This window comes from Frieseomelitta varia, unplaced genomic scaffold, assembly GCF_011392965.1.
Source record: "Frieseomelitta varia isolate USP_RPSP 00005682 unplaced genomic scaffold, Fvar_1.2 scaffold_897, whole genome shotgun sequence".
In the NCBI taxonomy this organism is placed as follows: domain Eukaryota; kingdom Metazoa; phylum Arthropoda; class Insecta; order Hymenoptera; family Apidae; genus Frieseomelitta; species Frieseomelitta varia.
This window is the reverse complement of record NW_025110697.1, coordinates 166,432-185,139: the sequence shown is the minus strand read 5'-3', so window position 1 is coordinate 185,139 and position 18,708 is coordinate 166,432. Positions and strand designations below refer to the sequence as shown.

The 18,708-nt window shown below is 35.4% G+C and overlaps 3 protein-coding genes and 2 long non-coding RNA genes across 8 annotated transcripts in view; 2 read left to right on the top strand and 3 right to left on the bottom strand.

Moving 5' to 3' along the window:
- The window catches only part of LOC122537251 (probable cationic amino acid transporter), a 61,581-nt gene extending 52,962 nt beyond the window's left edge, over window positions 1–8,619 (bottom strand). Inside the window, exon 1 of one of the 3 annotated variants that reach the window (XM_043670278.1) lies at window positions 8,273–8,619. The gene's annotated coding sequence lies outside the window, so the exon portion shown is untranslated. The remainder of the gene's footprint in view (window positions 1–8,272) is intronic. The other 2 variants (XM_043670279.1, XM_043670280.1) reach the window with 2 other exon arrangements.
- Window positions 8,620–10,845: 2,226 nt separating this feature from the next.
- Window positions 10,846–12,967, top strand: LOC122537259. Its single transcript, XR_006308590.1, has 3 exons — window positions 10,846–11,122; window positions 11,202–11,894; window positions 12,581–12,967. It is a non-coding gene; the product is annotated as an uncharacterized LOC122537259 (long non-coding RNA).
- On the bottom strand, window positions 12,198–13,685 carry LOC122537260. The gene is made up of 2 exons (XR_006308591.1): window positions 13,502–13,685; window positions 12,198–12,584 (listed from the first exon to the last, which is right to left on the bottom strand). It is a non-coding gene; the product is annotated as an uncharacterized LOC122537260 (long non-coding RNA).
- On the top strand, window positions 13,658–15,171 carry LOC122537257 (RPII140-upstream gene protein). The gene is made up of 4 exons (XM_043670289.1): window positions 13,658–14,160; window positions 14,236–14,487; window positions 14,564–14,815; window positions 14,926–15,171. Exons 1-4 carry the CDS (start codon window positions 13,970–13,972, stop codon window positions 15,026–15,028), a joined length of 798 nt encoding a protein of 265 aa, XP_043526224.1. The 5' UTR covers window positions 13,658–13,969; the 3' UTR covers window positions 15,029–15,171.
- A 61-nt stretch (window positions 15,172–15,232) lies between these two features.
- LOC122537252 (twinfilin) overlaps window positions 15,233–18,708 on the bottom strand; it is a 5,839-nt gene continuing 2,363 nt past the window's right edge. The window contains exons 6-7 of one of the 2 annotated variants that reach the window (XR_006308589.1): window positions 17,957–18,680; window positions 15,680–15,814 (exon numbers count right to left, since the gene is read on the bottom strand). Coding sequence is in view for 1 of the 2 variants with exons in the window: in XM_043670281.1 (XP_043526216.1) it covers window positions 15,644–15,814 (171 nt within the window). In the remaining variant the exon portion in view is untranslated. Of the gene's footprint in view, window positions 15,815–17,956; window positions 18,681–18,708 lie in introns of both variants that reach the window. The other variant, XM_043670281.1, reaches the window with a different exon arrangement.

The window sequence follows — 18,708 nt, the reverse complement described above, 5'->3', positions numbered from 1 at the left end:
ATATAAGATATAATTATAATATACGAAATATATAATATATTTAATATATATAAGATATAATTATAATATACGAAATATATAATATATTTAATATATATGATATAATTATAATATACGAAATATATAATATATTTAATATAAGATATAATTATAATATATAAGATATAATTATAACATACGAAATATATAATATATAATATACGAAATAAAGAGGCTGTCTCAGAAAAAGGATGCATTTTCGAGTTGCTCGAGGTCCGATCCGAGAGGAAAGCGGTCGTTCGTCAATTAAAAGAATTATTGCCGCGGTGTCGTTGATTAACGCGGCGCACGTGCGGCTGCAGATTTGGTCGGCGACGAGGAGGCCTTACAACGTAACCCTGAACTCTGGTACATCGATCTACCGCAATGCAACGAGCAGAAACGTCGGAGAACCACCTCGCGCGAAAGAGGAACCCGAGGGAAAGAATCTCTCGACGCAGAGAACCACCGACGGAGTTGCACTCGTGCAAAATCGTGCGACACCAGTTTGTCATTATCACGATGAAATGAAATACTTTTCATACTAATTTCAATGTATGAAAAAAGAAAAAAACAAAGAAGAAGAAAGATAAGAGAAGAATTTCAAGAACCTTAGAGAATTCTAATGAAACTCTGATAAAGGTTTTCTAAATCTAAAATCTCCTCATCGTAGAAGTTGCGAATAAACAGATTTGTGAAAATGGCAGATTTGTGAAAAAGTTTCGGCGAATGGTGTGTTTTCAGAAAATGCTACAAAGAGAGGAGGGAGGGAGGGGGGAGGGACAGGGGAAGAAATCAATTTCCGGGAGGTTGTGCAGTGAAACGGCCCGTTAAAGCAAATTTATACGGTTTTCTAAGTTGCTAAGAAGCAATTTCACCGGAACAATTTTTTTTTTTTCTTTTCCTTCTTCCTTTTTTCTTTTTTCTGCGGCGGCGAAACGTAAGTTCGTTGGAAGTTGAGCGAAAAAAAAAAATTGAATCTAACTTGCATTAAAGGGTAAACGTATTAAAACGTGGCGAAACACGCCCGGAGGCAGGACACGGAAGTTTTTAGAGCTGGTTATAGCTTCTCCAGAGGGGAAAAAAAGTGGACGGTAGGGAGCGAACAAAAGATATCTTCCGCTTGCTCCTGCCTTTGAAATCTCATTCATCTATCTCGTTCGTCTCGTTTTCTAAAAGCTGTTTTTTCACACTCGGGGAAACTCGCTGTCTTCTAATCTAATTTCTTTCCTATTTTTCTTTTTTCTCTCTTTAATTCCGTCCCATTTTGTCTTAACGACACTTTCACTCTATCATCAAGTTCAATGGTCAAATTATATGAGTTCTTACAAACAATTTAAAGTGATTCGTTTCGTAAATTTTCCACAAATTCCGCATTTACGATCCAGTCTTACTCTCGGTAGAGTCAGAAGTGAAATTATCGCCGACTATTAGATATTAGAAGAACAAGTTGACGAAAAAGAGGCAACAGCGATGCTTCTTCCGTGCAACAACTTCGATTAGAAACAAATTGCTTCAGCTGATCGCTGGATAACAAGAAAACAAGCAGAGACCGACGTGATGGAAGGAAAAAAAAGAAGCGCAGAAACGGTCGCAGAAAATGGGAAGCACGTTTCGCTTCAACGGTATAAAGGGTGGATCCAACTCTGGATCACCTAGACGAGATTACCCTTCCTCCCAACGATTACGCCATCATCCTAAGCAACAGCAAATGAAAAGGAACCAAACGAACGAACGATAAGAAGCGAAGATCAGAGAAGAAAAGGAAAAGAATTTTTCTCACAGCGAGCGGTGAGAGAGCGTGGAGACCTTGTTCTCCAGGGAATCTGGTTTTAATGAATTGGCAACGCTTTCGTCGGAGGGAAACGATCCATTAAACGCTTCCATGAAATTCTTCGGCCTCTCATGGATACGTATTCCTTTCTTCTTTCTTCTTTCTTTCTTTTCTTGAAATGAACACCGAGCATTCCCTTGCCAGAATGAAATTACCACCAGTGTCGTGCCTTGTTTCACGTGTAACCAGCCATTACGCGAAAACCGTTCTTGTTAGTTGGTTAACTTCTCGAGTTTCTGCGACTATGGCAGACGTCCCTCGCCCAGTAATCCGTATTTCCCCTGTTTGCCCCGAGAACAAATGCCTATTCCTTCTGTATGGTTCCTGTTTATTCGCTAATTATTTGTATTCCATGATTATTATCCCAGCGCTTGTTTCTACAGGTTTTGGCTGATGTTTAAAGGAATAATGGTCGATTCTCTGAACAGTTTACAATTGTATAGTCGACGGTTGACGATCTGATCAGATCATATCGCAAAAATCATTGCATCAGGCATCGGAGAAGAAATTCGTTTCATTCGCCGAACGAGTATTTCCAAAAGTACGCGGTTCAAAGCTTGCGAAGAAAGGAGCCTTTGGGTGAATTTCCAATACCTGAGTCCTTCTGACTAAATCCAAGTACCACAACGACGATCTTATTTGTCCTAAGTGCGCCTAAAAATATCTCGGTACGATCCTCGTTCGATTCTTGCTGGATTTTAATTTTCTTGATTATTATAATTTCTTACGTGAGAGACAAATGCAAGATAAACGCCCCGAAGCGTTTCATTCGCCGAAGGAGTATTTCCAAAAGTACGCTGTCCAAAGCTTGCAAAGAAAGGAGCTTTTGAGTGAATTTCCAATACCTGAGTCTTTCTGACTAAATCCAAGTACCACAACGACGATCTTATTTGTCCTAAGTGCGCCTAAAAATATCTCGGTACGATCCTCGTTCGATTCTTGCTGGATTTTAATTTTCTTGATTATTATAATTTCTACGTGAGAGACAAATGCAAGATAAACGCAGCAAAGCGTTTCATTCGCCGAAGGAGTATTTCCAAAAGTGCGCGGTTCAAAGCTTGCAAAGAAGGAGCCTTTGGGTGAATTTCCAATACCTGAGTCTTTCTAACTAAATCCAAGTACCACAACGACGATCTCATTTGTCCTAAGTGCGCCTAAAAATATCTCGGTACGATCCTCGTTCGATTCTTACTGGATTTTAATTTTCTTGATTATTATAATTTCTACGTGAAAGACGAATTTTCATTAGGTTTGGGGGAAAGTACAATTACACAATTCTTTTGTGAACTGCGAACAGCGAAGTCTCTTTCTTCCGCCGAGGAGAAGCAAAGTTCAAGGTGGGGGTGGGCAGCGTTTTTTTTGAAAGGAAGCCGCGATATTCTTAATTAGGGCCAGCCTAACGCAGCCTTCTGTGAATTTCTGGCGGGGTTAACAAGATTTCTTGATTTTCGTTCTTCGGAGAAAGAAGAAAAAAAAAAGAACCGGCTCCTCCCAAGCGGGTCAAGTACGAATTCATGCGTCTGGCCGCACACTCGCCGCATTCCTGTGTTAAACATTCCTGGATTCGTACGTACGTGTCCAACCAGTTTCAGTTACACGTTTCTATCAAGCGTGACGCTTCGAATAAATGTTATCGATCGTTATTATTATTGCACAAGCTGTTTTACAGGCAATCATTTACATTTGGAAACTGAGCTGTTAACCGCTTGGCGTTGGCAACTGGTTCGCGGACCATAACGAGCGGCCGGGCCGTGTACAATGATTCGTCGCTTTCTTTTCCCTTTCAACTCGTCGGTACGATAGAGATTAATTGAAGAACGAAATTAGATTAATTGCAAACGAAGAAACGTATCCCCAACAACCGTTGACCAAGCGAGATGTAGATTTCAATCGGGAATCGGAGAAGAAATATTCGAGATGTTCGTTTTATTGGATGAAGTATTTCCAAAAGTGGGCGTTGCGAAGAAAGGAGGCCTTTAAATAAATTTCTAACACGCGAGCTCTTCTGACTGATAAATCTAAGTACTACCAATGACGATTGTTCGTGGCAGAAGTTAAAAAGAGTATGACAAATGGGAAAGTTAAATGAAATAACTATCAATTGTATCGTCAAAGATTATCAGATGGTCTTCTGATCTAGAAGTAAAAAAAATTACGGATTAATTCTCAATGACAGGGCGATGACGAATCGAAGGTCAGTAGTTGGAAATTAAGAGACTGACAGAATAGCAGCGAGAGCCATTAGGCCAGTTGAGCGAAATCAGTGTTGAACAGTTTCCTCCGAAATTCATGGCAACTTCGTAAACGAGGCCAGAGTAGGATACGTGATTCTGTCAAATCGAATTTATTAACGCGAAATATAAATTCAAGTGGAAATGACCCTGAATCGACTGGTACGGCTCCAACTGTTTCCAATCTAATCACCTTGCGGTAGAATAATAGAAAAAAAAGAGAAAAATTATCGTAAAGAAATCAGAAGGAATCGCCTGCCTTTGAAAATCCTAACGAAATGATAGTAAATTTCCTCGTGTAATTAGGGGCATCGTTCGAAGGCACAGGGTAGAGAAAAAGGAAAAAAAAAAAAACACGACGGAAAAATAGCGAAACGTTCCGGCGTCGAGGCATGAATATCAATGGGTCGACGTGCAAACCGGAACAATCGCGTGCCACATACACTGTCGGGCAAAAATAAAGGGAGGGCAGAGCTTAGCGCAGCCACTAAAGATCAATTTACAAAGCGGCACCGAAGCTATCTCAACACATTTCACAATATATCATTCCCCCGAATCAGTCTTGCACGTTTCCTTACAAATCTTTCTGCTTCTTCAGATCATTAACGAATAAAATTTGTCTAGGCTATGCGATTTCCTTGGGAGCACTATACAGTGGCTGAGACATTTGAACAGAAAGCATCTATGCTGCTTTTTGTGTTTCAAAGTTGTATCATAATTTTATAATTATATTTCAATTAAAATATAAGTTTCAATATAAATTATACTTATGAAGTATACTTATTTGGTAAGGTTGTTTATACTTTTTATACTTATTTATGCTTATTTATACTTTTTATACTATTCAATATAATATTTATACTTATTTATAGTTTTATACTATTCAATGTATATTCAATATAATTATAACACTTATAAAATATACTTATTACACTTATTATATATATTTTATATACCAATTAAAATATATTTTAAAATATAAAATTATATTTTGATTGAAATATTTGAACAGAAAACATCTACGCTGCTTTTTATATTTTGTACATTCATAGCTTTATGTGTAATTTTGTATTATATATTGTATATCGTAAAAGTATATTTTATATTCTTTTTCATATTTAAAATTCATGTCATTAACTTTTCTACTTTGCCTCTTTTATATAAACCTTCTTCATTTTGTCTCTTTCATTGAAACTTTTCATTATCACTTTAATCACATATAACTACATACAGAAATGGTAAGATATTCATCTTAAATGTGCGGTGGAAGTATTATGCAGTATGCAGCGTGGAGCACTAGTTTCTAAATATACAATTAATACTGTGGCTCATTAACGCAATGATCAGCCACCCTGAACGTATGGATAATAAACCTCTTAAAAATGACTCCCATTATACATTCAAGTTCAACAAATTACCGCGTGTGTTCTTAAATTATATAATAGTCTGGTCTCATTGCAATATTAATGAAATTACAATACGTTTTGTATACGTTTTGCACGTATATTCATAAAAAAAAAAAAAAAAGATTTATCGACAAGTGTGCCACTAAAATGTGTCTAAATCTGGCAATAATCGAATGAGCGATTGAAACAGTGGCGCGGAAAAACTGGCACCTACTCACAACACTTAAATGGCCAGCCAATAACAACCGTTGTCTCTCGCACTGGAAAATACGTTTGACGTTTGAAAACGACCAGGGACCAATTTAATCATCGCATTATCGTTCCACTTCCCGGCTTATAACTTCAATTTGTTGTTCTCGCTAGCGGCCAATATGCCATCCACCTATTTACCTCGCTTTACCGACGCACTTGCTGCTCTCCTCTCTTCTCTCTCTCTCTCTCTCTCTCTCTCTTTCGAGTCTGCTCTTCCATTTCATCGTGGTCGGAGAGAAATGTATGTATGTATGTACGTGGTTGGAAAAAAAAAACAAAATCGGTAGGTAGTAGACGCAGATGCGATCAAGCAATCAAATAACAAAGTTTCTCGTTTGATGAAAAAAATGTTTCTCCCGCCTTCCGTTTCATTTTTAAGTTTCCTTTATTTCGCTCGTTCCGGTCCAACTTTTTCCTTGCTTCCTTCACTTTTTTAACGAGATGGCATTAACAGGTATTTCTAGGAAAACTTCTCCAGCAACGTTTTATCGCTTCAACTCAATAATCCAGCTCCCTCCCCCCTCGTTTGCTCTCGTTTTCATGTTCCAGGTCTTAACAAGGCTCTCCTCCGCCGTTTTGACTTTTAAAGAATGACAGACGACGCAAGGGGGAACGACAGAGGGAAATAAAACTTCTGTGCTGTCGTTCGGCTGAATGTTCTTATACTCTCTGCTTAGATTTCAGCTCTTGGATTTTATTAGTTCTCTCGAGCTGAACTCGAGATTCGAGTGGTTTTAACAGTTGTTTTAAATGTTTTCTTGATCTCACCGGCCATCTAGGCTTGAATTTTCTCTTAAATCCTCCAACTCAGCTTAGATCATCCAACGTGAACTTGGATTCCTTGGACAATTTAGACCAAACACACTTGCAAAGATTGCAACTTCTTCTTTGAAGGCATTCTACCTCTGACAAATTGGATATGAGACGTTGAAAACTCCTGGGAACAATTCCCAAGCCCGAACCTATTTAAAATCTATGAAACATGATGTGTCTTTGGAAGATATAAGACCAGGGATAACAGTGGGAAATAATTTCTTGAAAACTCCTGGGAACCATCGCTCTTCAATCTCAAATATTCACCCCTGATCCATTTGAAACTGATAAAAAAGAAAGTGATGGATCTGCGGTCAAAAGGTGTGCAGGAATAATTCAAAGTCCAAAGAAGGGCCAAGAAAATCGTCGAGTATGCGGAAAAAGGAAGGAATTTCTATTGGAACCTAGTTGATCGTGATTAAAGTGAATGAAACGTGCAAAGGGGTGGCTACTGTCGCGTGCGGAGGGACATTTTTATCGGATCTCCCGCGACTTGAGACAAGTTCTCTTCGTGTTTACGACGAGCGGCTTAACTGTTTGGTCGATCGGTCACGGAAATACGATAGCCTAGACAGACCCGTTTAATGTCACTGCCAGGTGGCATCATTGGAAACGGGAAGCGGTTGACGTCGGACAGATCAAAGAGGATATTCGCTGAGAGATGCTTCAGCGGTAGAGGAGCGCCGTGCATTACATTGAGCGGATTAGCCTCAGAGGCAGAATTGATGGAGCAACTGAAATAATTATGACGCTAATTAGTGTCCTATCTTGAGAGATCTTCTTCGAATGGAAAGCAGAGAACAATGTCGAGAGCTGATTAAAGGGAATTGTACTCATTGTACAAACATTGCACACAACAATTCACTGGTAAAAAAAAAAAGAAGAAAAACAGAAATGATTCCACAGGTTTTCAAAGTCAAGTGCAAGGAGTGACACTTCTCTTCAAGATTGTCTCTTGCACACTTTTATTAAATTAATCCAAACGGTGTTCGCGGCTCCTAGGAGAGAAAAACTGGATCTGTTCTTGAGAGAATTTGCTGTCTTTTACTGGTAGAGCATTGATTTCCTCCATTGATATAAAGCACCGAAGGCGTTATCCCTTATCGACCGACGAAATCGACTTCGAAGCGAGACTTCTCTTCGATTATTCCCTTTCTCTCTATATTATGAATCATGCAACGCCGCCTGTCGCAAATTACCGGGCTTACTTTGTTCCAGAATGATGTATATCTTCGTGCTATGTCTTCGAGACTATGTAGAGAAACGTCAACGTCAATGAAGGGAGGACCATAAACTAGAGAAGTAGCTATCTCCATTTCCACTGTTTACTACCGGCCTAAAATTAGACACCGCAAAGGCAATCACAGTGCACGCAACGGAACTGTTTCTTTTCTGAAAATATCACCTCTGTTGAGACACACTTGTTAACTGTTTGCAATTTATCGGCTCTTCCAAGAAGAGAATTAATTGCATTCCGGGTAGGGGGGATTTTTGTGGCAAGAAATTTGGGAAATAAGAATTTCGTAACACAAGTAAATAAAAACTAAAATTCAGAATTGTCAACGTCAATTCTTTCAATCATCCTGAACCAACAATTTATATTTTCACGAAACAAATCTCACATAAAGATTTGGGTTTTGTGGTGATACAGAGAACTTGTATTTTCTCCAAAAGAGGAAAAAAATAAATAAAAAGAAATAATAGAACTTTAGGGTACTTACCTCACCTCGTTTACCCCGTCGTCGCGATCACCCTCCTCTGCGTCCACGGCACGAGTCACTGTTCACGGTGGAGCGGTGCAAAGTGGTCACACACTAATCCAGAACGGTCATCGGAGCTCGCTGAATGATCCTGGCGGTGTAATACGCCAGCTGTGTTCACCACGTAGCAGGGGAACGCGAGCAAACGAGGATAACGATGGTATAACGAGGAAGAAACCAGCTTACACTCTTTCCGTTTCTGCGTTTGTACATCTATGTTTGTGTATGTGTGTGTGTCGATATGTGTGTGTGTGTGTGTGTATATATATATATATGTGTATATATATATATATATACAGTATTTACTCGAGTTAGACTTGATCAGACTCGCACGACATGGTCCGTCTATCTTCTCCTGTCCCGTGCACTAGGTACGCTGGCCCTTCTTCTTCTTCACCATTCAGTCAAACTTCGTCTTATTCTAGCTAATTCAGATCAGCGAGATGATCCGCAGCTACGAGAAAATGATATTTTATGATATGTGTGGTTCGTCGGCGACCGTCGCCTAGACGGATTTCCTCCCTTCCTTGGTTGATCTGCCTTCTCTTCTGTTCTCGTCTATCTGTCCCTTTTTGTTTTTTCTTTTTTGTTCTCGCGTCGATTGGTTTGTTGCTGCTTGCCGGTGAACGGTTAATTGGCTCACTGATCGGCTTTTCAGGCAAGAGAAAACACGCAGCTGACCGTTTTCTAAACTAACGAAAATTCCGGCACACACGACTCTCTCTCTCTCGCTCTCTCGCGCTCGCGCTCACACACGGCTCCCGGTGCTGCTGGCCAGAGTCACATTTTAGTGCGACACACACGGGTGGCGGTGCTCCGTGGGGCTACGTTCTCTCTCAGCTTGCCTCTGTCTCTGTCCGCCTTGGTCAACCCTCTATTCCGCCCCTATACGACCGATCCCACTATCGTTCATCCCCCACCAGCGTACAACCCCCTCACGATACACCTTCAACAACGGGGTGGTGGTAGCCATAGTGGTGGCGATGGTTTGAAGTTACATTAGTCGCTGTATTTGTTGACACGACTGCTAAACGACCTGGAAAAGGTTTGCACAGTTAGTACATCATTGTAAATGAAATTATTACCATGTTGATGAGACAGCGGTGGTGTCTATGATGATGTGAGTTTAATAAAATTTTCTGGTTATAATATTATATACTAATATACTAATATACTAATATACTAATATACTATACTAATATTATATACTAATATACTAATACGCTAATATTATATTTCTGGTTATATATTCTATATTATAGTATTATAATATTATATAATATGCATAGCATTGTGATAATAGTAATATATTAATATTACTGCGATGAATTTACTGACATAAAAGCACAATTACGTTTAAGAATGAAATGAAAAAAAATCATAGAGCGCGTCAGGTTGATCCCATCACTAGCACCCCCTGAAACACTCCTACCAAATGCTACACCACTGATGCTCCACCATATTCCTCCCCCTCTCGAACCAATGAAACGCGGTACTGTACTATCTCTGGGAGCACCCTGTACCCAAAAATATTCTACAAATCTCTTCCACAAATGAAACGCAATCTGAAAAGATTAGAGAGCACTGTCTCAACCTGAGAGGATCGATATAACTGACCTTCTGTTACTATTTTCCTATCCTTTCATTCAAGCCAGGTGGATTTTTTAATCATGCGTAACTACACGTGAAATTGTCTATTATTGTACGTAGCATAATTGTCTATTATTGTACGTAGCTGTTACTTTGCAAGCAAGATGGTTAATACCTTGCATGCAACACGATACCGTTTCAGTATTAATTAATTAATTTGCAAAATCGTCCCTGGACAGAAGACCCCTTTTCAAAGAGGGATAATTCCAGCCATGAGATCCACCAGTTGCTGGGAACGATTATCCCAGAGGAATTTTTCCTTTCGTTAAATACATAGGAGCCAATGAACGATCGGACATTTGCATAACCAAACAATGAAACGACGAAATTTGCATCTCAGACTAACGTTGTTGGTTGTTGATTGTTGTCAACGTTTCGCAGCCGATCCTTTCTTAAGCCATGAATTTCATCCTGGCCCAAAACTCCTCACTCTCCCGAGGACTATCGATTGACCACAAATTCCTTTCATATTTCACTGAAATATTCAAATGGAGAGCGATTGTTTCCAAGAATTCGCTACTGTCTGTGGTGGAAAATTTGATTGATCAAATTTCCAAAGCTGTCAGCCACTATCTTGAGCTTGTTAATGTTACAGGAGAACAAACGATTTTCAACTTTAGAAAATTTCCAATTTCTGTAGTTATTTGGAATGGAATTAGAATTATATTATCGTCAAATTTGGCACGTTTCTAAAGTTGAAAATTTTCAATCTCCGGAATGGCAAAACTTCTAGAGATTTCTAGAGTTGAAATTGTTCAAATTTAGATTAAACGACGTCCAAATTTTTAGTCTTGAAACCCTTTAAATTTCCAGCCTTCAAACGTGAGCGTCCTCGGGAAATTTGCAATTAACAAAATTAAAAGAAATTTACAAAAACAATGCGACGATGGACAAGGAACCTAAAACAAAAGTACGTGTCTGCGCCGTCCTCAAAAAAGGGGCAGCTTATCCCCATCAAGCAAGTCACCCCTACCGCATTGTGGCTTCGAAAACACCCCCGGCTCAATAGTACACGCAAACGTGCTATCTAGATACGTTTATCTAGACCGTGTCTGCCTTTCTGGCCCTAGTTGAATGAACAGGACTTGTTTTCATCAGCGAACCCATAAGATCAGCGAGTGAAGCTAAGTGATCTTGCCACAGGGACTCTGCAGAAAGGTACACTATGGCCCAGACGAAATTTGATATTATCCCAGATATAATCAAATTGGAGAAACAAAAATGTGGACTTTTGTAGCGTGCAGCTAAAAAAATTAATTGAAATCTTTCAGTTGCCAACACTGTTTGGCTTTGGAAACCAAATTTAGATGAGTGAAGAAACGCAAAATTCTTTATCCAAAAACAAAAAAAAAAAGAAAAAAGGTTTCACCCAGAGACGTACTCTTTGATACCTAATTACATTGAAATAATAAAACGAGTACATTGGAAATTAAAGCTGTTCTAATTAGTCTACAAAATTTAAAATGAAACTGTAGAGTTAATAAGGTGGTTAGAATTAAAATAACATAAGGAAAAAAATGTTTTTTCAAGTAGATTGCACAAAGAATTACTATTGGAATTGGTTGACTATAATTTTCGATATGCTTCACTTAGACTCTCTAGACTTTCATAGAGAGTTCCGTTAAGAGCCATAAACGTTTGGAGGACAGAAGAGGAAAAGGAACGAGGCGTCGTCCGATCGATACATTTCAGCGTGATAATTATAGTAAATGCATTGAATTATTCGGTCCCCGGAGGCTTCCAAGTCGAGTACTTCGAAAACTATGCGGAGGCGAAACGTAACCGGTCCGTCCTGTGCCAGCTTTCACCCCTAACGCAACGATCCCAACAGTGCCGTGAAGAAAACAGGAGCTTTGAGAAATCGAATTGGGAATCTTGAATCTCTTGTCCGGAAGAATCTTCGTAAAGGCAACTACTTGAGAACAAGCTGGTAAGAGTATCAGTTAATCTGGACAGTTAATCTATCACCGTATCTAGAAAATTAAAGCCAATGTATCCTATTCATCTATTTGGAATATCAAATAAGAGAAAATAATTTTTGATTGACTCGGAGAGTTAATTTACCATGTTTCTACTTTGATTGAAAAGAAATCAAGTTGCCTCTTGTAAATGATTCATTTAAAACTATTCTATCCTATTGGGTGTGATATATGAAAATTATTCCAAGTCAATCACTCAATAATACAATAATCTGATTTTGCAAAATATTTTATAATAATGTTGTGCAAAAAGATTTGAATTACTTTTGCGTACATTATACTTATATTAGAAAAACTACATTACGCGTGTTATACTTACATAAAAATTACTGGGTAAGTCGTGTATAAAAATGAAGACTGGTTGGTGAATTACCCAGGGGTACGTCTAAAAGTACGGCCCTGATTCCACCCCTAGCGCCCATCTCTACGTTTCTCCCACTATGCACCTGAAGGATTCTCCTATTGACGTTCCAACCCCTCTACAGCTCTCCCTCTGCTCCCCCTTCGTCCTTTCCAGAGCACACCCACGCGTACTATCCCTCTTGCGTACCACAGACCATGTTCTGACGTAATATTATTACGTCAAAGCAGCATCGTACGCCGGCGCGTATATGATTCTTCGTTCCTTTCCTTTCAGCCACCTGAAACAGTGTCGTTCAGGAGATTAGTATTAACTAAATTCTCAGACGAGTTTCGTTTTGATACTCACGGAATTTCTGACTTCTTTTCATAACATGTAATCATTCCTAGAGAGTAAAATTTAAGAGAATAGAATCCAAAAGTGTTTAAAGCGTCAAGATCATTATTTTACAAGTTATGCGCTATATTAACGAAGCAAAATTGAAGTCAGCATGGCGCCACTTACCAGTTTAGAAAACGTTAAATTTCAATTTCTGTAGAAATTCCACAGAATTACGAAGTTATGTTTAATAATTGCTTTCCCAAAAACAAATGAAATAATATTGTTTTTAAAAAAAATTATTCACTCGTCGTAAACAAATGTCACATCAAGAAAATACAATATTTAATTATGTAACATGTTTGAAATATCATTGTGCGTTGTAAAATATTTCCCAATATTGACAAACATCTATGAATATTCCATAATATAATCGATTTGCAAGAACTATATTCGAAATATTCGTTATTTTGAATACAACAATATACAGTTTTGAATAACGTTTCGTGCTAATCAAATATGGCGCGCTTGTTTTGTCCGTTAGACGAAGCTGCGCAGCAAGCGAAAGATGCCATGCGCAGAACATGTTCAAACCTGTTTATGATTATTGAAAATGCATGCGTATATGAAATAAATACTAAATAAATGTTATCGTTTATATCCTTAATTGAGGAAAGAAAAAACAAACAAAATAAATACATCTTCGTTATAAATAAATCAAATGTTACGATACCGCCATGAAAATTAATCAATGAATACAAAACACAAATAATAACAATTAATAACAATGGTTTCTTATTTCTTTTTAATATTTCATTATTTTTCGCAAAAATAAATAAAAGTTATTCTTTTTATATCTCGAGTGTGCACGGTACTTACCAAAATGAAACAAAGTGTATATTCACGAGTATGACGATTGAAAGTATGAGATTTTTCACAGTTTTCAAAAAACTTCCGTGTGAAACGAGACGTACATGAACAAACGTTAAATACTACACAATATACCGGAAAATTTCACTAACGAAACGAACGCGATCCACCTCCTACTTGTTCGAATACAACACTGATATTTCGATTCTTAGAAACAATTTCGATACACGAACATCTTCATTTTATACACTCGTGCAACTTTCGATATCTCTACAATCGATATTTGAATTCTTGTTACGAAATAACATGTACAATACAGTAACCTAAAATTTAAATATAAAATGTATAACGATATTAATTTAAATTTAAGAGCAAATGTAATATAAAATTGTAATTTTATAGTGTTTTGTTTGTCGACGTGTGTTGTTGCATATTGAATGATACTTAACCTACAAGCGATTCTAATAGAAAGGGAACATGTTACGTCTACTGAGAAACAGAAGATGGATCTGCGCAACGATTTTCCCATTCACTTCCTCAGCCGGTGACGATTCCAATGATAAATTCAAAATAGCGAATGTTTGGAATTCTTTTATTTCTTTCACCAATCATAATCTGTCCAAAGTGGAAAACTTTTGGAACAAATATGAAAAATATTTTTATGACGAGTAAGAATCATCATTTAATTTAATATGCCTTTATTCATTAAATGAACTTTTATTACTGTCATTTATTTTGAACAGGAAGGGCTATCCAACTAAAGAGGTACAATCAGTTGGCAGTGCAACATTTATAGGCTTTATGACAGGATTTGCTTTAGGTGGAATGTACAAGTTGAAAGATGTGCCGCAGAAACACAGAGATGAGAATCAAGTTACACTTTATGAGAACAAATTTGTCATGCAGAGAGATTTACAAAGAAAAGTTGAACTTGCTACATTTAAGGGAGGTTTCCCATTTGGCATAAGAGTTGGACTTTTCTGCTTCTTTTTCTCGTAAGGCTATATAATATTATATTATACAGTTAATGTTACAAGTATAAATTAATATAATGTAATAATTCTTCATCAGGAGCATATCTACATTCTTATATGTGTATAGAAATTATACATTCGACATACTAAATCCTATGATTAGTGGTGCTGTAACAGGTTTCTTATTCAAAATGAATATGGGTATAAAAGGATCAATTTCAGGCACTGTAATAGGTACAATATTGGGCACTATTTACGGCTGTGTCACACAGTTTATTTTATTTGTAACCGGAGTTGAGATAGGTGACACTTACAAAGCAGCAGCCAATTTAATGAATAAGAGACGAGAGTAAGTCTTATGAACTTTAGAATAAACTTTCAATGTTAAACTTTACATTTTACTTCAATGTAAAACTTTCAATATTAAACAATACAATGAAAAAATTTTACGTATTTTAGTCTAATAAAAGAGAATGTAAAGAAGATGAGCAACGAAGAAAAATCGCAAATACAAATAATGCATGAAAAGAACTACAAAATGAGGGAAATGGTTGACAAATGAAGAGTAAGAATTTAGGAAATAAAAATTTAATGAAGAATCAATACTTTTTATCTTCTATTACTTTTTCTTCTGTAAATATTATCCAATTACATAAAATATTATGTAGTGATATTTATATTTAATAAATACAAAAAAAAAATAAAATATATATTCGTATCATCTTAATTATATATTAACAAAAGTCATGAAAGAGAAAAAGCAAGCTTTATAATCACATGTCGTATGTAATTCATCTCGTAATTTATGTATAATATTCAACTAGAATTGATAAAAATACAATTAGTTGTCATTAAGAACAATCCTTATTTACATGCTGATGATATTCTATGCTATGTGTCTATGTTAAATTATATTAAACGAATATAATGTAAATAGATTTCAAATCATAGTTACAGAATAGGCCTGATATTTGAAAATAAAGAAAATCTTATTTCCTTCTAAGATTCAAACTATGTGTATATAAGTAGTTCTTAAATTATGAAACAGTACTCTTTAATAAAAAAGAAAGTAAGATAAAACGAAACACATTCATCTTTTAACACAATATGTTTAGGCGAGTGATGAGCATACTATATATTTTCAGAGCTTAATTCAACAAATTTGAAAAATATTTCTTTAAATTTCTTGTTCTGAGGTTCCTAAATCTTGAACCTTGGTTAAACGTTTTGCCCCTCTGCCTGGTGGACCTTTAGGTTTCGCAAATTTTGGTTGATGCAAACTGATTTTTGGATGTAATTCCTCTTGTAAAAATCCTTCAGTTAGTTCTCTTCCATCATCTATTTCAAGCTATACAATCAACATATTTTAAAGGAGAATTATTACATTGCATTAAAAGCTGAAAACATTATTCATTTTATGAAAAAGAAACTGTAAGAAAAAAAAAAAAGAAAAATCTAACTTGATAGGCCTATTCTGTAAGCTGAATGTTTTGAACGTATTGTAAAATCTTAATCATAATTACATACCCATCCAATGATTGATTCACGTGTGCTTCCTAGAAACCTATTAAATTCTGTGTAAATAAATCATAATAGAGAAGTATTTTACGTTACTATATCGACAAATTAAAACACAATAAACTGTAAGATTAAATTGCATACTGCTTTATTACTCATAGCGTGTTTAGTATTGGCAAGATACACAATTTGCTTGATCATAATGAATCTACAATTATGTACTAACAAGTTGGAAACGAAATTATACTAAAAACTTACAGAATAGGCCTGGTACAATATATTATAAATTGGAATACTCCCAGGCTGTAGTGTGCGTTATGTCTAAATATGGAACACATTATTCATTAACAATTTTTTGAGCACTTTACAAAAAACTTTCTTTTCTTTTTTCTTCAAAATAGATACGTGTGCCAAATTCTATTTGTTCTTCAACACGTAAGGATGGGAAAATATTAATAAAAAAATTTAAGGTGAAGATATTTTAAAAGAAGGCTTATAAATAATAAGTATAATATATTGAGAAAATTTTAAACATTTGTAAAACATCAGATGCTTTGAATCTAACTTTCATATCAATACAAATACATAATAAAATGTATTCATAATCAAACAGAAGTAACAACAATTTTTTAATGTATTCAAACAGATTCCAAGAATTTGGCACACTCTTTTGTCATAATCTTTTTTAAATTAGGCCAAACTCTTTCAACAAGTTATTCATTTGTGTTTTGGACGAAAATTTTTAAAAAGTTTATAAAAAGCTACGAGAGTTAAAAAAATACACATCACAAAAAATAGAATGCCTCTCGAATATCTTGTTTGCTGGCTATTAGATTATAGTCCCATTTGCTATACATTTCGTATTAGGAATGTTTTTTATAGGAAATCTAAAAATATTTTTTAAAAAAATAATAGTAACTTATCACAATTATTCTCTAATTGACTTAAATTATTAAATATGAAAATAAGAATCTAATATATGTATATATTTTCTTGTTTGAAATGTATCTTATCACACTTTGCATTTTTTAATGAAAATTAAAATAATAAAAAATTAAGAAAATAACTGCGTAGTATGTAGAATGTGTGTGCGGATGTGTTTATGGATAAGTGCATATGTGTATGTGAGTGTTAAAATATTTCTACCTATATTAATTTAAATGCTGCAAAACAATTTTTTCCGATTGTACAACTAATGGGACATACCAAGATCAGTCTTTATATAATATATATTTGTGGAATCTAATGTTTTGTATCATTTACAATAGTATAGAACATGATATATATAATACATATGTATATACACATACATATATACATGTATATACATATATAATTTAATATGTATATAAAGTAACTAGTATCATCACTAGCTTGTGTCCGAAAATGATAATCGTGTGCAAAGAAAATATATCCACAAGTTAATGTGGCAATTCGCACGTTTATCACTCATATGCTATATCTTTTTATTTATATTTCACAGAGAAGTTAGGTGAGTGGCATCAGCTAACTAGAGCACATGGAATTTTCCCTAACTCTCTAATAATCACATAAGGTATTCAGGTTTTACCACAGATATTTTTTTGAAACACTCTACAACTATTTATCACTAATTCCTATATGAGTGTTCAAATGAATTTGAAAGTCAAGCCTTCGAGTTTCGCTTAATAAAATTATTAATATACGAAAAATGAGTACTTAACAATACAATATATATATGTATATATCACTTTTCATTGGACTAGGAACTAATTCACGCAGTCAACTCACTGGACTTATTTTTCATATCTGACATAATAAACATTAAAAATAATATGAGAATTATATATACTATAAAACAAGTAAATTAAAGGAACTATATAGAGAAAAAATTATCTTTATCAGAATTTTTTATCAGACATTAGAACGTAATTAAAAAAGTGCAAAATCTAATAGAAGGCTTCACTTTCAATGTCAAGTAATTAAATCTCACCTCATGATTTTTCTCTTTTTTCCCTCTTTCTCACAGTATTTTCTGTATGAATGAACAATTATCCATTACATTATAGTATTGGATCAACAAGAACTGCATCTTATGAAAATTCTATGCATTGTGAGTTTTCCATAGTTATCAAAAAGATATTTGTTAAGATCTTAACATGAAAATTTTGCTCTTTAAAATTTAGAAAAATACATCGTTTGGTCTACTCTGAATTGCTACATAGATATATGTATCACTTTGACCAATTATTATTAAATATCAATAAATATATCGCTAATTAATAAAAGATTTATCTTTGTAAAGATGCACATTAAATATTTTCTCATTTAAATTACTTCGGAATAACTGTATAACTATACTGAGCTAATATCGAAGTCATTACCGAAACCAATTACATCATCTTACATTACATAACACATTCAATCGGTTAATATCATATTATCACAAGTTCAGAATTTACGAAGGAAGATATTAGATGAGTAAAATATCTGAAATATTTTATAACGTTCGAGAAACATTTAAAAATAGCAAACAAAAAGCATAGGCTCGGTTAACTCAAAATACAAGATTTCTTCTGCTTTGACTTTTTCTCGGGTATAGATTGAGGAGGAGCATAAGGCGTTGATGGAGTTGCAGGAGTTATTGCAGCTGTTTCTTTTATGGTTGGAGGATCTTCCAACATGTCTGCCAATTCCTCACCACTATTTACTTCCAACTAGGATTTATCAAATTTTTACAAAAAA